The sequence below is a fragment of the Convolutriloba macropyga genome, chromosome 8 (assembly GCF_964194025.1).
Source record: "Convolutriloba macropyga chromosome 8, txConMacr16.3, whole genome shotgun sequence".
Classification (NCBI taxonomy): Eukaryota; Metazoa; Xenacoelomorpha; order Acoela; family Convolutidae; genus Convolutriloba; species Convolutriloba macropyga.
Genome location: NC_134475.1, coordinates 10065383 through 10083975, shown reverse-complemented (window position 1 = coordinate 10083975; position 18593 = coordinate 10065383). Strand labels below are relative to the sequence as shown.

Sequence of the window (18593 nt, the reverse complement as noted above, 5' to 3'; positions counted from 1 at the left end):
TTGCCGATGTTATGTCATGCATTAGTATTAACTAGAAAGGTTATTAGTGTGAATAGTGATGGTAATAGGATGGTTGATATTATATCATAGACATAGTCTTAGTTATAATAAATGATATATTTATTGACTTAACCAATGACTAAACAATGACTAAATCAATGATAATCAAACTATTTCCTACTAGTGTTAACAAAACCCTTGGCATAAATAGTATCTAATTTCTTTTTATTCTCTAGAGCTAAGCCTCTAGCTTCAAGTTTAGTTTGGGGTTTGGGTTTGGCTTTAGGTTTAACCCTGGGCTTTGCTCGCGGGTGGAACCCGTAGGCTTAGGTTTAATAACAACAAAGGGATTATACTTTTTAACTTCCACTATTTTTTATATATAGAATTGAGTCTTTTAAACAAGTTCAAAACTAATTCATATTGTGTTGGTGGCAGACATTATAGTGCTACTAATAATATAAGTGGAGCTATTACTTCAAAAGGTGCTAAAATGTTAAGAGGATCCTGCACTAAATGTAGAAGGAATAAATCAATGACAGTATCTGATGCAACAATAGAAGCTGAGGGATTGAAAGATTTCTTTAAAAGTGTTGGTAGAGCTACAGTTAACTTTGGAAAGAAAGTTGCTAATAATCCAGTAAGAGCATTGGAAATAGCAAGTAAAATAGGAAGTGCAGCTGCAAGTAGAAACCCTAGAGCTGCTTTATCAGCCACACCTGATTTAATTAAATTTGCAACTACTGGTGAAGGTATAAAGGTAGTACAAAAAGGAAGAGGGTTGTACTTAGGTACTAAGAAGAGATAATTATTTGATTATAGTCATGATTAAATTTATGATTATATTTATATTTATGTTTATGATTATATTATTTTTATGATTATGATTATGATTATATTTATGTTATGTTTATGATTATCGATAAATACTAATACTAATATTATTATTACTAAATACATTATTATAACTGAACACTAACAACTTTAGTTTAAAAAAACACTCAGCTTGTTTTTCTTGTTCTTCTTATAATCCTCATATACCTTAACTAATTCACTATACTCATCATTATCTATTTTATTATCATTCATTGATTTAGTATATAGTCTATTAAACTTGTCGCTAAACTGTTTACTTAAAATATACATTTGTGAATACTTTATAATTTTATTTCTTATTTTAGTATTAATTGTTTTTGATAATGAACCACAAACAGTTGCTGTAGCAAAAGCTGTTGGCATAGAATAAGGTTATCATATACCTGTTAATGCAATTGATGTTGTTGTTGCCGTTGTTGCTATTGATGATAATACTATTTCTGTTATCTCAGCTAGTTAATATAATTTTTATATCTACTTAACTTCTTATTATAGTTATTAGTTTCAGTTTCATAATAATTTCTAATATCTTTTATAATGTTATTATTATTATTAAATTTGTTATTAACTAAGATCTTTTCATTTATCAGTCTTTCTGATACTGATGACAAATCTGGATATAGTAATCTCTTACTTGGTGCTGTTGGATTGGTCATGGACTCCGTCATAGCTTTGCTTATTTTCATTAGTAAAAAAACTTTCTATTTCTTTCGTTATATCTTCTTGTTTAAAACCATAATGCTTCTCAAGTCTTGCTTGTACTTCGTAAAAGTATGGCAATTATATATTGTACTATTCTCTTTTTTTTCTTTAAAAGGGCTTCATCTATAAAAGAATGTCTTTTTATTTACCTCTTTAAATTCTTTTGGCCCAGTAGTAAACATTTCATCTAGTTGTATGTTAGTGATATTCTGATTAAACTTATTATTATTATCAATCTCTAGTTTTAATTGATTATATTTAGAGATAGTATCAGCAGCAACTTTATTACAAAACTTAACAGTGTTTGTGAATTCATTTGCTGATTCAATAAACTCATTAATTAGTTCATCATTAACTTGTGTTTCATTTAGTTGTAATGTTTTAGTTGTAACTTTATCAAAGTCATTCTTTCTTAGTTCAGTTATGTTTCTACTTAAAATGTCTATTTTATTAGAAGAGGATAATAAGTTATTGTGACAATACTCTTTATTAACAACATCTTTTTCATCTGTAGGAGGATGTACATTCGTAATTTTATAGGTATCCTTCATATTAATATTATCATTATCTTCTAGAAATAACCCACGAGCCTTACTTAGTGTTAAGTTGTTTCCATTCCCTATATGATGTTTCGCTTGGTTAAATCTATTTCTTGTCATTATTTATATTAAGAAATATATTTAATGATTCTAAAACTTTATTATTAGATTCAAAGTCAAACTCGGATTTTAATAGTTCCTGTTCATAATACTTACCTTCTATTATCTCACCATTAATATCTTCTATTTTATATGTTGTTGGTTGTGTTTTTAGAACTTCATTAACTTTAAACAATTCTCTATTCCAATTAGAAATGTATCCCATAGAGAAGATATTACGTTTATCTGTCTTTCTGACATAATCACCAACTTTAAGTTTAGGTTTAATATTCCTATAAATGAATGAGTATTTAACCTTATCGGGATTATTAGTAGCATCAACTGGTGTCATATTAATTGTTGAATGAATGTTATTGTTATATGTTACAACAGCATCATTTAATATTTACCCAATTACCATCGCCATTGATGAACAAAGGTTTATTTATTATGCGTAATAATGTTCTATTAAATCTCTGAATACAGCCTTTAAATCGCTATATGTAGAATATAGTTTTGTTTCATTCTTTAATTAAAGATTTAAATGTTTTATTGTAAAACTCACTACCTCTATCTACCCATAACTTTACTGGTTTTCGACTTTCAGAGCCATCTTGTGGACTTTCAGAGCCACCCTGTGGATGTTCACCTAATACTATTTTAAAACCATTAGTTATAGATAAACCAGATTTTTTCTTCAATGGAATAGCCCATGCTTATTTTGTGAATATATCTATAACTGTTAATATAAACTTATAATTATTGTTATATTTACTTAGAGATGACTTATCAATTAAATCAGCTGACCATGTTTCATCTTTATATAATGGTATTATTCTTTCTCTTCTAAACTTTGTTATTTGAGGACTGAATACTTCTTTAGCTAATAATTGTTGTTGTTGTTGTTGTTTATCCACATTTTTTATGGACGTAGTCATGGTTTCACCTATCAACGAAGTTGTGAGCTTGCTCATTTACCATAGTTAAAAAAATTATCTAGTTGCTCTTGATTAATAATATTCATAGATAATAGTTGCCTAGATATATCTAGCATTTCATCATATAATCCATCATGACCAGCTTTTGTTTCTAGTATTAATAATTCTAATCTTTCTATTAAACTATTTGGGTTGGCTTTGCTATTTAAACCCCTGCCAAATACGTCATCTTTTACCCCCATTATACGTTTTATTGTTCTATATCCAGCGCTTTTCTTATCACCTTTTCCTAAATCATATCCAATATCAAATAAAAACCTTTTAATTTTGTTTTCATCTTCCTCGATTTCACCATATTTTATATTTGGGTTAGTAAGAAAGTTTATAAACACATCTGAAAATTCATATATTTTATCCTTAACTATAAATGCATTTTCTTGATAAATTAGTTTAACACCATTCATTTCAAATTCAGCGATATCTAAATTTCCGAACTTTAACTTTAATTGAGGGTTAGATTGAACTGACATTAAATTTATAATTTGAGCTGTGTCTTTACTACTAAAAGTCCTGGTTTATCTCGAGCTTCCTCTACAGCTTTGCCATTGGACTTCATTAAAGCTTCATTAAACTGGAGGCCAGCTTGCTGGATCATCTTAGTTTGTTTATCTAACTCTTGATTTCGCCAATCTATTGCCCTTAATGTTTGTTCACTTAATGCTAGATTGTGTTCATTGTTTGCATTTAGTGTTTTAGTTAAAGGATCAAATAACTCTTCTTTTTCACCATAATATTCTTGTTATTTTAATTTATCTTCTAATCTATTCTTTCTGTTTTGTTTTTCTAGATAGTTAAATTCTATAAATTCATCTAGCTTAGTCATTTTTTATATAAAAATATTATACTAAGTATGAATTAGATCTATAATTATAATTAAAATAACTAATTATAACAACTCATTATTTAATATAATAGCTGCTTCTATTAATTTTCTATTGCTATCTATAGTTAATTCTTTAATATCATTAATCATGGAACCTGCTTGGCTTGCCACATACGAAGTCTGTTCGCAGATCAGTTTATCTACATCCTTATCCTTATCTTTGTATAGTTTCTTAATCCTATTTAACAAATCCCTTTTAAATATAGTTCCTTATCACGTGGATAATATATTGTATTGTTTATATTGTTTACATAAAACCTTTATATATTGTTTACATAAAACCTTTTATCATCAAATATATTTAAACTAATCTTACTTGTTTTTGTTGTTGTCATGCTATCCCCAACTTTTTGTATTCTGCTTTCATCTACTGTTCTCTGTGTATTATTCATTGATGCATCATAATAATCTATGTGCCTAGCATTATTATGCTTCTTTATCCATTTTTCTTTAGTGTTTGTAGGATAATTTTTGAAGCTATATGTTTTGGGGGACAATGCTGTAAATTCCTGAATAATCCTACTCCCCAGCTCGTGCTTAAACTTGCCGGGGACTTTATTATTAGTTTTTATAGGTATGTCTAGATTACTTAAGTCCATATGCTCATCACTAACTTTACCTTCACTATAACTTAATACGAAACTGTCCGTATCCATATAGTGAAGTGTTAGATCTTTGAGGGATGGTTGTTGAATATTATAGAATACATCAAACGTATGTAATTTTCTAAGTTCGAATATTGTATCTCCTACATATACAGTTGGGCTATATTCTTTTTTTTATATATTCTATTTGGCTATAATCTCTATCTAGTTATATTCTTAAATATTGGTTTACTTACACTTTTCATTATGTTTTGTTCATCATGCAAGAACTTGCTTTGAAAGAAGTGTAGAGGATTCATGCACATTCTTCCATATTCATTAATTTCATTTTCATTCATATTTCATATTCCTTAATAGGGAGTTATTCATTAATTTCCTTACATCCTTCTCTGCTTCAGTTTTAGCTGTTGCTCTTTTGTTAGTATTGTTTTGTATATGATCTCTACATATATAATCTTGTTTAAATTTAATTACTCTATGTATTTTTGTTACTTTTACTCCCATCTGAACATAGAACTTTAACATCCTATAATGAACCATGTATTCTGTTTTGTTGTTTTGGTCTAAGATTAATTTCTCTAATCTTGCCTTGCCTCCAGCTCTTTCTCTGTAACCTAATTCGTTATCATTTATCTTTCTCTTATTACGCATTAGTGCTAACCGTTCTGTTCTCTCTTTGCATTCATTAGTATAATCAATATCACAAATTATATAGTAACCATGATCACTATCATCTGGAGTATTCAATATTGTATCTAGAGTAGTAGTTGTAGTAGTAAATTGGAAGTCCTTATAAGGTAACTTTTGCATCATTGCACAACCATATAGGTTGTTTGCGTCTATGTACCATATGGACCTCCGGCCATGCTTCGCCATGGTCTTACCACTGTCATTGTCATTGTCATTGCCATTACCATTGCCATTACTTACTATTACCCTTAGCATTACCATTATTAATATATCTATCACCCATTATTCTACATATACCACCTCTCTTTGCTCCAACAAAATCATCTAGCATTTGTTTATCTTGTAATGTATCTAATGTTACACCGCTTGACATTAACCAACAATCAAAACTATAGCCTGGCAGACTTACATAGTGTAGGGGATTGAGCTTGAATTCTTTCATACTTAATTTAACATATTCATTCATGCAATAGTCTAATATTTCCTTATCATTCTGTAAATACTCTATAGTAAGATCTTTACCAGTTTTATGACTGTTTTCATTATTAAAGTTATCTACTTCTTCTTGTGTTGGTAATTTATTATGTAGTGAGGATTTGAAGTCTTCTATTTTTAGATTACCTATATTTTCTTGGTAGGTAGCTTTGCTACCATTGGCAGCTTCGCTGTCATAATCATCTAAACCAAAGTATTCATATGGATATAATGTTTTAGTTTTACATCCGTATATATTTGCCATTTGATCTAGAGGCATAGCTAAGAAGTTATAACTATCTAAGAATTTGAGACAACCAATGGTAAACATCTTAGACTTACCAGCAGCTAGTGGTATGTTATCTACTTTTCTTAAATCTACTTTTCGTAATCTACTTTTCTATGTTATCATTATTCTGTTTAAAGAGTTCACTGTATAGTAGGTTGAAGTCATAGCCAGAGCCATTATGGAATATTACTGGAATGAAGTTTTGTTCTTTGTATCTTAGATTACATATTTTACATGCCGGTCCCCTATTTTTACCAGTTTCATGACAGTGATCTCTTATTTTGTTAATACATGTTTTGCTGCAGATATCACAAGTGTTATTGGTTTCATGATATAATTTATCTTTTGTGAATAGCATCTTTTCATTATGTTTGAAATTATTCTCTGTTTCTATTTCTAATAGATCTCTAGCAAATCTTTTGATGCAGCCTAGACCGAAGTAGTGCTTGAAATTACCTTGCCAGGTGTAACCCACAGCTATTGGAATATGTTCAGCTATTACATATTTATGGGTCTCCGACTATGCTTCGCCATAACCATTAGTTGAGACTTCAACAATGCAACGTTCTATATCGGCAGTTGTAATATTTTTTATATTCTGACGTTTGTGTTCATTTATAAAAGTAATGTTTTTTCTTAGGACAAACAATCTCTGGTTTGAATGAGTTGTTGCATTCTTGTTTATCATATTTAATTTGTGAGTTAAACCAATAGGTACACCTATCGCAATAATAATATTTAATGTTATTTTTATTTGGGCGAACTAACAGGGTTTCTATATTTTTTATTTGGGCACAGTGTTCTATTTGACAATTACTCCAAACTAGTATTCTTACATCTTTTCTATCTTTATTAAAATCATCCACTTGTTTTAACAATTCTACTTTGCCCCCACCACAGGGTGTGTATAACCAAATATTAATATTGTATAATTTCTGTATACCTAATATATAGCCGAAGTCATCTTCATGTTGTTGTCTTGGTTCAATTAGTTTATCTACAAATTTACCTTCTCGAGTTGCGGTGATAGTTAGTTGCAAGCAGTTGTTATTATAACTTCGTATATTTAATATCGATTTAGAGTTTTTGAGATCAGCTGGTAGTTTTTGAAACTCAGCTGGTAGTAGAGTTTTTGAAATCTATATGGGTACCAATAGATGCTTTAGTTATTTCAATATTTAACTGAATACTTCTTATTACAAGAAACTCGAAATCATAATCATAACCTTCATATATTTCCTTTTCAAAGTTTAACCATCCGTGAAACGGCTTCGCCGATTGTGTGAAGTCTCCATTTTCATATACTGCGTTATTAATAATATATTCAGTATTGAAAAATATTTTAGTAGTTTTAACTTCTTCTTTGGTTCTCTTTTTATACTCACACTCGGCTGTGATCTTATATTTAAAACTCTTAACTTTTCTGAACTGGTAACAGTTTTTAATTTCTTCTAAAGAGTAATTAGTTGCTTCATCTATATCTTCAATGTAATTCCCACCTATATCTGTAATATAAAACTCTCGTGTTCTGACTGAAGTCTTCTGTGTTTTCTAGATACTTACGATTATGACTATATGAGTGAGTAGTTAGAGCTATTTTATTCCTAAATTCTTCATGACATTCTTTACATTCATATCCGTGAAAGGGGCTTTGCCCTTGGTACCCCAATGGCTTCGCCGATCTAATTTTAGAGTAGATGTTGTTTTCGGTTTTGGCTTTAGTTTTAATAATATAATCATCTTCATCTGAATTATACATCCTCTCCGAGATTTCTTCTTCAGACTCAAATATTTTCTCCAATAGTTCCTTATGTTTGAGATCGTATGATTGATGCCTGTATAAACCCTTCTTTGATTCAAAGGATAGATTACAGACATCGCAGAAGTTTAGGACACTAGTATTAGTTGAATGAGACATGATGTATTTATTTAGAGAAATAATCAAAAAATAATTTTTCGAAAGATGAAAAATGAAATGCAATAAGTGTATAAATAAACCTTGGAAAGAGTGTTGTAATAATTGTAAAGAATTAGAATATTTTTGTTATGTATGTAAAAATTTGGTTAAGTGAAAGATTATATAGAACCTTTGGGATGTCATTATTCTGATCCTGATCAATATCTAACTTGTAGTATGTGTAATGTTTACAAACATATATCATTATATAGATTTAGAAATAGGAAATGTAGACTATGTATTTATCTTCATAGATATAGATATGGTCATACTAGAAATCAATTCAGAGAGCTTGTTTATAAGTATAATTGTCAAGAAGCTAATTCTTCTTCTTTTAATTTATCTGTCATGTAGTTTTTGGGTTTTATTGATATTTTAGATTTAGACCTTTTTTCTTAATTAATATCAGATTTAGAATAAATAAAACGCTGGTTTTTTATTCAAGTTACACTGAAAAACACTAATCTCTGTGTATCCACCGATCTCAGTGTTTTTGACTGTGCTCTTTTGTTCAAGTTATCCACGAAGTGGCTTCAGATCCACGAAGTGGTTACAACAATTTTCGCAAGTTTGGTTTTACGTGCTTGTTACACGATCTCACTAGTTATACTGAAAAACACTAATCACTGTTTTCACTGATCTCAGTGTTTTTTGACTGTATACCCATCACAGTGTGTCCCATATACAGTCCCACTGTAGGGATCTGCGAAGCAGTTTCACTGATCAACCTTACTGTGAATTTGGTTTTTTTATCTCACTTAGTTTCATAGTAATTGACATCAAATCCTGAAAGGCGGCATCGCCGATCGGGGGACGTTCACTGGAGTCAGTGAGGAATGAACCCCAAACCTTCCGTTTGCTAAAGCAACTTTATTAGACTCGATGATTTAACCACTACGCCAAGTGAGACAGAAAGTTTTAGTTTTAGATTGATTAAATATTGATTAGGGGATATATGAAAATTTTTATTATTTTAATTTTTCTTTCAATTTTTGTTCAAGTTTTCTTTTTTGTTACACGGTCTCATCTGCGAAGCAGTTTCACTGATTAGTTTTATACTAATATCTGGGGACGTCCACTGGAGTCAGTGGGGATGGCGAAGCATGACCGAAGGTCTATAGAACCCAAACTATCCGTCTGATAACGATTAATTACCAGCTTAACTCGACACTAGTGGTTTGCACCAAGTGAGACAAGAAATGATAGATTTAAAATATAAAAGAAGTGAATATAGAGAGAATGTATAGTGATGGATAAAAAAAGGAAATCAACAAGTAGTAAAATTTGGCCCTATTCGACATGCGCGATTAGCGTTTGGAGAACAGGCCAAATTTTGCTGGTGGTTGATTTCCTGTTTTATCCACTACTCCGAGCTTCCTTGTTTTTAAACATCGATAATGGAGCAAAGCAATTGTAATTATGTCCCACTTGTCATTATCACTATTTGAACTATTTTTTAGTGTAAAGAAAGCTTAGTTTTTTCACACGGTAATGAGAACAAAGATTTTATTCACGCGGGAGGATGACTTCCGTATGTTCTCATCTGTTTCAAAGAGATGTATGTTACACGTAATTGATGTGGGGGATTGTTGTATTGTTTAGATAATATTGAGACGCAGATCGACAAGGCAGAATCCAGTGCTCGTCTAGGAAACCAGAACCTGGGATCAGCTGTGAAGTACCAGAAGAGAGGGAACAGAACCAAAATAATCTTGTTTGCAGTGCTTGGCGCAATAGCATTCTTCATTGTCCTAATTGTTATTCTCAAGTTCAAAGATTGATCATCTTGAAAATGAGCATCATAATCTTAAAACATAGCCCTTCTTCAAAATTTCTACCTCGATATGTAGATTGACATAATGAAAAGGTGTTTTCAACGGTGGCTAAATATATCCAGGATAATTCCTTAAAAATATTACTATTTTGAATCATGTAACGTATGTTTAATTTGGGTTTAGGGACAAGGATAAACTAAATATCGGGAGCAACTGATCGAACAATGACTGAGATTGGCGATTCAGTTTCAATGTAGTTCTTTTGGGGGCTGTGTCAACATTGTTAATTTGAAAAAATCCCTGAATTAATCATTTATATTGTCATGCTTTTCCGATAGTTGATATTCCTCTTGTCTATTTAACGTTCTGATTGATTGAATTAGTTGCTAAATGTGTAGATTTTGGTAAGCTACCCTGCAAAGGGTTCAATAAATTGTACAATAAAATTTTATCTTGTAATTTAAAGGAATTTTTTGGAAAGACCCAATTGATAGTGTTCTGGGTTTAGCCGACGTTGTATGAGTAGGCTATTAACAACAGTTAGCTGGTAATCAATTGTGCAAACCTTTCACACAATTCAAGTGATTTTTGAAATGTTGGAAATTGCTCCGTTTTAAGTGCTCCCAAGTTTGTAGCAATTATACTAGTCTTTTTATGCGTATTTTTGCTTGACCATTTTTTCATCTGAAGCCCTGACTTTCGGAGTACCTTTTATCATGCTTGACTTTTCTGGTTCAGAATTTAAAAGGCCGTGACTTAATTCGAGGTGGTTTACTAATAATCAAAATTGCGCGAAAATTGGGTTCATTTACCAATTTTAATCTTAAAAGTGGTCTATAATAAGCTCTAATACCGTCATTAAGCCCTTCAGTGATGTTATACCCCTCCGTGGCTCATGTAAAGCCCCTTTATTGAAGCCCCTTTATTACAGCAGTCGGCCATATTATGAAATTTGTTTTTGGTCTTTTTTGGATTACTCTGTTGTTTATTTGGAGCACTTTTTGATAGCCACCGTCACTGTTTCAGCCGGCTTATATTGCGCTCCTATTTTAACGACTCGAAGAAAATTATTGTGCGTCTCTTCGAAGTTTGTAGCAATTATATTGGTCCTGTCGGTCTTTTTTATGCGATTTTTCGCTTGACCAAATTTTCTTCTGACGCTTTTGACTTTTCGTCCTCAAGAGCGGGATAAACAGTAGCGCAGAGCGGGCATTAATTGCTCTTAGAGCCCATCAAATATGCGATTTTCAGGATCTGTTTTGGAGACTTAAACTTATGGTGCGAAGGATGGTTCTTAGATATTGACTCCCCCTCCCCCACTGTTGCCATCCCATCAGCCCCCCAGTGCACCCCCGCTACGCTCACTCAAGCCCCTTGAGTTAAGCTAAAGCTAGCCTCACTAAACCGTACCTAGATACTGACAAAGCCAACCGGTCGTTTGAGAGCAATTCGCACGACGTTAGTCGGTTATGTTTGGAATTTTTCGGATTTATTCTATTTAGTTATGGTACTTGTAAAGTATGAAGCAGCTAAGAACTGTATTTTTTGGTATTTTTTTGGAAGAAACTACAAACAGTAGCGCAGAGCGGGCAATTAAGTGCTCTTAGAGCCTTTCAGCTCACTAGTCTTGAATTATGCGAGCAACAGAATCCGTTTTGGAGACTTATACTTATTGTGAGAAGGGCGGTTCTTAGAGATAGACCCACCCCTGTTGCCTATCAGCCCCTACCCCGCTGCTATCACCTCACGCCCCTTCAATTAAGCTAAAGCTGGCCTCACTAAACCGTGGCTAGATACTGACGAAGCCAACCGCTCGCCGCTCGTTTGAGAGCAATTCGCTCGACGTTAGTCGGTTATGTTAGTTTTATTTTCTCTGCTTCCATTCTTAATTGGGAATCAATGGCGGTTTTTTTGGCAGTATGGCGGGTATTTTCAAAAATTTTCTTGCAAATAATTTATAAAGAGTTCTTTTTTTTTGATGGTAGCTTTGGTTTACTAGCTGATATTAAAAGCGGCGTGATTCTCTTAAGTCTTTGTTTTCTGTGGTCCTATAGATACGTCCCGAAGTGGAGTTTAGGTTGAGCAGGCTTAGGCTGAGCAGGTTGAAAACTGATGAGGCTTTTGGTTCATGCCATATTTTTGAGCAGACCAAAAAATCAAGCTGAAAAGTTTTCGATACGAGTGTAAGTTTTTTTAAGCTTTTTTAGGCTTAAGGTCTACTGAATTTTCAATCAAAAATAATTGTACGTTTGGAATAATTCTGGACACTACAGCAAATTTTAGGTACTAAGCTGCGTGTTATTCTGATTTCTTTCATTTTTAATTGCTCTCAAACGAAGTTTTAGCAATAATTTTGTGGAATCTTTTTTGTGGAACAACTCATTTTTTCGGCTCTTTCAATCCCAATCGGGGTTACGGGAATCAATGAAGACTGTTTTCCGGGAATTGGCCAAGTTTTTAGTATCGTCGGTTGTGGATTTTTCATTTGTGCTTGACTGAAGTTTCTTCCAGAGGTCAGGTGTTGCGTTTTTACAAGATTTTCTGTTTACTTTTGCGCATTTGTTTACGTGAACTTTTAGCTTTTGTTTTCAAATATTGACTTTAATTATACAAGACCAGGCACTGATCTTGAAGGAAAGATTGGTTGGTTGTTAATTTAGGAACTACTATTATTGTTAGCTGGTATGAACTGCAAAGAGCAAATTTTTGAAGTTTGGATCACTTGTCTCATTTTTATCCCCACCAAATTTGACCCTTGCCCCTTGCATAAGATAAGAGAAAGTACTTCTCTTATTCTTGCATTTTCTCTTGGAAACAACCGCAAGGCTAACAATATGATTTATTCAGGTGACTCTTGATTGTGCTCAATTTTCTCTAAATTTTCAAAGCCGTCAAACACACTTTCAATGCATCCTTTTGGAGAGAAATTTCGCCAATCTTCTATAAAAAAAAGTGTTAGGATTTTTTCAAACAGTCTGACGTTCGTTAGAATGCCGTGACAATCGTATAGTTGCGAAGTTGTATGTTCAGTTACAATTCAAAGTATTTGAATCATATTGGGGCGCTGTACTGTTTTTAAGATCTGTTCACAAATTTAATGATTTCTGAAGTCTAATTGGATGGGTGGTTTTGGGCACGGTGAAACAAAAGGTGGAGCATATAAGCGCGTGGTATTGCGGAGGGATTTTCATTCTAATTTTGAAGCAGAGTGATGGCGTTTGAACTAAAGTTTGCTTTCTGCAGAGGTTTTTTCACTTGCGGCGTTTTGGTTTTGTTCTGAGTGCTTTCTGAGGTCCTTCCATTTTTAGGTCCAGTTAGTCAATGAAACTTCTTTAAGTCGTGGTTTAGGACTTGTACCGCCATGTTTTTCTCAGCGTCTGACGCTTTTTCGTTTATTACAATTCAAAGAATTTGAATTGTAATGGTGCGCTGTGTTTTTTTGAAGATGTGTTCACACATTTTTCAATTACTTTGATCTTCCTAAACGGGATAAACAGGAAAAGCCGAGCGGGCGTTTAGTTTCATTAGAGGCCCAAATTGGGCTTTAGTAGTCCTTCACGTGCTTATAGTGGTGCAATGCTGGGATGGCCTTAATTTAAGGTTAAAAGGTCATTATTAGGAGTTTTTGGGCTCAAAATGGTGCAAATTTTCATGTTTTTTGTAATTTTATGTTTTGATTAGTCTTAGGTTGAAGTTTTTTAAATCAGATGAACGCCTTTTGCGAGACAAAATTGCTTGTTCTGACCATTTTATGAGCTATATGTTTTGGTAATACAAACACAGAAACGTAAAATGATACTAATTTTTGCAATTTTTTTTAGGTTTTTTTGAAAATTTTTGTCATTTTTTCAGTTTTCCAACTTCAGGGACCAGGCAATTTCATTTGAGGTTTATTAATAGGAAACTGCATAGTTTCTAGTAACAATGGATTGATTTTAATGTCTCGAATTTTAGCATTTTTTTTGGATAAATTCTGCAATTTTTTATGGCTTCCTAAAGTTTTTTGTCAGTTTTTGATATTTGTACATTCTCAAGTGCAAGAAAACATATTCCATGTTCTGATAAAAAGTTACTGCATGGTTTTTAGTTTCAATGGATTTGTTTTCAACAATTTAACCTTTCGACTTTTAGAAATTTTTTTGATAAATGTTGCAATTTTCAAGTTTTCTAAAAACATTTGTATTTTTTTCTTGCCTCTGTTGCCAGGTAACCTCATCCAGGGTGTGATAGTATGTTATTAAATATTTGCTAGGTGGCAATTGAATGGATTTCAACTTTTTAATAGAACAGATTTCTGTTTTTTGAAATTTGAAATTTTTTCTTAAAAATTATTGCCTATCGATCTTTGAGCCACTGAGTTTTTTTAAAGCTTGGAAATGGGTTACTGGATAGCCTCTAGAGACACAAAAATGATTCTCAAGATAGTTATATCACGGTTTTCAGCAACATTTCCTTATAATTTGCAATTGATTTCTTTTTTTCTAAATTTTTTGTTCATTCTCGAGTTAATCGATCTTCGAGGGCCACAGAATATTTTTCAGGTCTTGCAGATATAATACTGGACCGATTTCAGAAACAAAAATTGGTTTTGAACATATTTTTGAAATAGGTATTTTTAAAGAGAAAAAATTTGCCTCAGGTTTAAAAGCTTCAAGAGTTTTAGCAATGAGTATATTTTTGTTTAGTTTCGATTCTTTTAGTTTCTAAATTTTTTTTTACATGATTGTGTTTGTGTTCTGGCTGGCATTATTCAATTGATCTGCTGGTCAGGCAGAGTACGTCTGAGTTTTTCATTCAGTTCTTTGAATTGTATTTCAGGACTTGTCCTGCTATGTTTTTTTACTTAATTGCTTGAAAGTTTTCTTTTATGACAAATGACTTACCTCATTCTCCAATTATTAACAATAATGTTCTCTCGAGGCTACTCACTTTAAAGTCTGGTGAAGGAGTCCAAAAAATAGGGCTTTGATGATAATAATGTATGGCAACCATAATTAAGTCTGAATTTTAATTTTTTCTTTCGGAGAAAATTATAACGTTTAGTTTACAAATGGATATAATTTGATGCATCATCAGCTGCTATTGAATCTTTAACTGTTGCTCTATATTCTCTATATTCTACAACACGTAAATCTTCGCAACTATTCCGGCAGTTTTCGGGTTATGCTTGAAGACTTTTACAATTTTTGCTTTTTAAACTATCAAAAACTTTCACTTTTCTGGCCTATTCAATTTTCAAATACGCTCAGTTGCCTAAATTAGATAAACGTATCTAGAAAACATGCCTATGAGATCAGCATTAGTGAAAAAAGGTTACGGGTAAAGAATGACTCAGATAGAATAAATTAGTAATTACTGAATGTCAGGTAAAAATATCTGAAAAAAGTAAAGGCAGAATGTTTTTTGTACATGATTTTTTAAAGATGTAGCTATTTAATTGCATTCTGTAAATTAGCAGAAAATCAAAACTTAAATATTAGATCTCTCTTGTAGATCTCTCATGCACGTGTTCTCTGTTTTTCGTTTCAAGATTTGTTTCAAGCTTCATTGAACCTGTTGTCGTAAATGTCTCCTTTGCACGTTTTTAAAAGTTATTGTGGTAGACAAATTATGTTAGCTCTGCTATATCTTAAACTGTCTAAATTACCATTGTGGCATGAGAAATAATGGATTCTTAGGATTGTAATTCAGGACTTTCTGTGGCTCTCACGGAACCGCACGAGTCGTCTTGTACGTTACAATAATTTTGAGTTTTTTGTGGTTTTGTGTTATCATTTTCGTAACAGTTAGAGGTTTAAGTAATGTTGCTATAACGTTTTATGTCCTGTGAAGCCAGGGGAAAGAAAACTCAGTGAAGATATTTTTACAATTTCTGAATATAGTTTTTTTAGGGGTTAGGTCTAGTTCAGTCTCACTTTATCGCAGTGTTGCTGAAGATAGTTTAAATCAGAGATTCGTTCATTCTGACAATTCCAGAGATTGTTTTGTTTCATGATTCGTCGTCCGAAGTGCCGCACCTGCATGTACAGCAGAAGCAACAAATCCAAGTTCTTTTCTTTTTAGGTCGAATTAACGGAACGTCTTCGTTTGTTGTCACGTTTTGGCCTGCGCTTTCTTGTGAAGGCGATGGAGGTGGTAAGTTGCTGTTTGCAACAGGAGGAGGGGGAGGATTCTGGTCGAGGTTGCTTTGATTACTATGTACACTATTCCTTTCTTGATATTTAACATTCGAGTCGGCGAAAGTTCCCGCTGGGGGAGTTACGATGTTGATGACAATCTGCTGTCTTCCTTGGCTGGTTGAATCGTCAATTTTGGGACCTGTTGCCGACGGAGATCCAGAACAACTCACTCGTATCTGAGTTGTGTTTCCTGGACTAGAATTGCTTCCGTTTGCAATGATGGTGCGTTCTAACTGCTGGGCTATGTTAATATCCACTGATGACCCAACAGATAAAGGAACGCTATCGCCCAATGATTTCTTCTCCTGGCTGCTGTCCATTTCTAAACTGGTTGAACCTGATTGGACAACCGAGTTTGAGTCAACTGATTTTACAGACTCTGTTTTTTGGACAGTTGGGTGGTCTGGAGTGGGTTGGACACGAGAAATGTCACTCTCGGAGTAACTTCTTGTTAGAGCGTCTTTTTCTGAAACGGGTTTTGATGCCCGGCTTGGAACCCGGATGTTTTCTGTCTGGTTGCTGTTTCTGCTTTCGCTGGGATTTCGTTGTCTTCTATCGCTTTGAGCTTTGCGCAGAGCCGGTGATGCTTTTTGCTGCTGCAAGTTGAACTTTTTCTTGAGCAGTTTTTGAGCCGTTACATTTTGATTATGTTGGGAATCTGCCATAATGTCGAGCCATTTCTTGTCTACTTTCTCCCGTTCTGGTCGCGGTCGACTTGCCGAATAGAACCCAGATGATGCTGTAGTCGTGGGCGAACCAGTTTTGGCCGACTGATTGTCGTCATAATCAGATTCGGACGGGGGTACAAAACGTCTGTTGCCTGTTATGGGTAGCGTGATAGTGCCTTCTCGTTTGACCTCCCTTCGTCTTGAAATGATTGTGGATTCATAGCGACGTCGCGGTTGGTCTGCCAACTCCGTAGGCTGATCTTGACTTTCAGGGTCATTTTCTTTAATAGTCGCGCTTAAACTAGAGTTGGCCTCGTCTATTGAAAACGACATTAAACTCGGATTCTAATTCTAATATACAAAAGAGCAAAATTTAGTGACAAATATCGTAACAGTAAATGCGCGATTGTTATTGAATGATTTAGTTTATGGGAGTTTGTGTGCTTTCATCATTGTTTTCTCAATTGTGTTTATAAATGCAAACTTCAAACCCACAGGTTAAATTTATGCAAGTTTCAAGTGATGTTAAATGAATGAACAAGTTTTCTTTGTAGTAGATTGATTGGTGATATTTAAACGACATGCTATGTTAATTCTTTGAATTTTTGTCTGTTAGTTGCATGATTTCTGGCAATACGTGCTTAGAGTATCCCATAAAATAGGACAAGGTACTGAAACTGTTTCAGCATTTATCAAAGTGGAAGGATATTTTTGCGTATTTTCTTTCAGTCAAAGTTTTAACGTTTTTTTCGGCACCCTTCATATTAAAAAAAAACAGAAAAATTTAGTTCGAATTTGTATAACAATTAGTCGATTTGTTTTTCGGCATTTTGAAACCGGGGATTGTTTATGAATATGGAAAACTGAACCGAAATTATGTAAGAGACCTGAAACCGAAAATATGGAAGAAAACTGAAACCAAAGTTATGCAAGGCAACGAACCGGTTGGTTGCCCAATGCCAAAAGTACAGGAGGGACCTTTTTCGTGTAAATTTGATAACGAATTTCTCATTTTCATCATTTTCCACTCTGTCGGGAGAGTGACATCACAAACTGAAGATTTCGATGAATTTAGGACTTTTTTATTACCCGAGTGGGGGTATGTGTTTTTGGGGGTAAATTACTCTCAAATAGTTTATCAATAGTTTGAGCCCCGTTTTCTGTAATCTGTTGCTTAACCGTTTAACCGAGTAATTTGTTTTTGACTGAAATTAAACGAACTTATTAAGACCAAGGTAATAAGGTAGTGTGCAGTTATGTTAGAGCTTAAGTAGTCTCTGACAACACTGCTCACCGTAATTCTGAGGATTTAAATGTTCTTCAGTCGATTACGAGGGAGACTGTGCCACTTTTACAGCCCAGCAATGGCTTTGTTGAAAACTGTCCACAATATGCTATTTGTTTTGGTACATTTGATTATTGAACGAAGTTTTTTGAAATTTTTTTTAAAAAATGGACACAGAATTCCTCCTTAGAGTGTTACTTTAAACGTAAATACGTTGCACATGGCTATGTTAATGGCTTGACTACAAAAATGAAATGGTTAAAATACTTATTGAGGAGTTAATTTTCAAACACCCGATATCTTAGAGCTATGTTTTTATTAAATCCCTAGTCTCATTTACTTTTTAATAGCGTTAATAGTGGTGATTGAGATGCGTTTATTTGGTATGTATATTGTTTTGGTATTTTGTCAGCAAGATTTTATTTTGACCTGTGACGTCATTTTCCTTAAGAAATTTGCTTTCTTCCGACCAGATTAAGAGGGTGACATTACTCTTATTGGAGCGATTTTGTTCAACCATTTGCTTAATCTTTTTCAAAATGTTTTTTTAAATTGGAGTTGGTTACGTTTACTC

General features: G+C 33.1%; 2 protein-coding genes across 3 annotated transcripts in view; one reads left to right on the top strand and one right to left on the bottom strand.

The window, feature by feature from the left end:
* LOC142344443 (uncharacterized) overlaps window positions 1–10352 on the top strand; it is a 233979-nt gene extending 223627 nt beyond the window's left edge. The window contains exon 7 of one of the 2 annotated variants that reach the window (XM_075396092.1): window positions 9715–10352. In XM_075396092.1, the coding sequence (XP_075252207.1) occupies window positions 9715–9893 (179 nt within the window). In that variant the 3' untranslated portion in view covers window positions 9894–10352. The remainder of the gene's footprint in view (window positions 1–9714) is intronic. The other variant, XM_075396093.1, reaches the window with a different exon arrangement.
* Window positions 10353–15735: 5383 nt separating this feature from the next.
* On the bottom strand, window positions 15736–17761 carry LOC142343918 (uncharacterized). Its single transcript, XM_075395316.1, has one exon. The coding sequence runs from the start codon at window positions 17065–17067 to the stop codon at window positions 15877–15879; it is 1191 nt and encodes a 396-aa protein (XP_075251431.1). The 5' UTR covers window positions 17068–17761; the 3' UTR covers window positions 15736–15876.
* Between the last annotated feature and the right edge of the window lie 832 nt (window positions 17762–18593).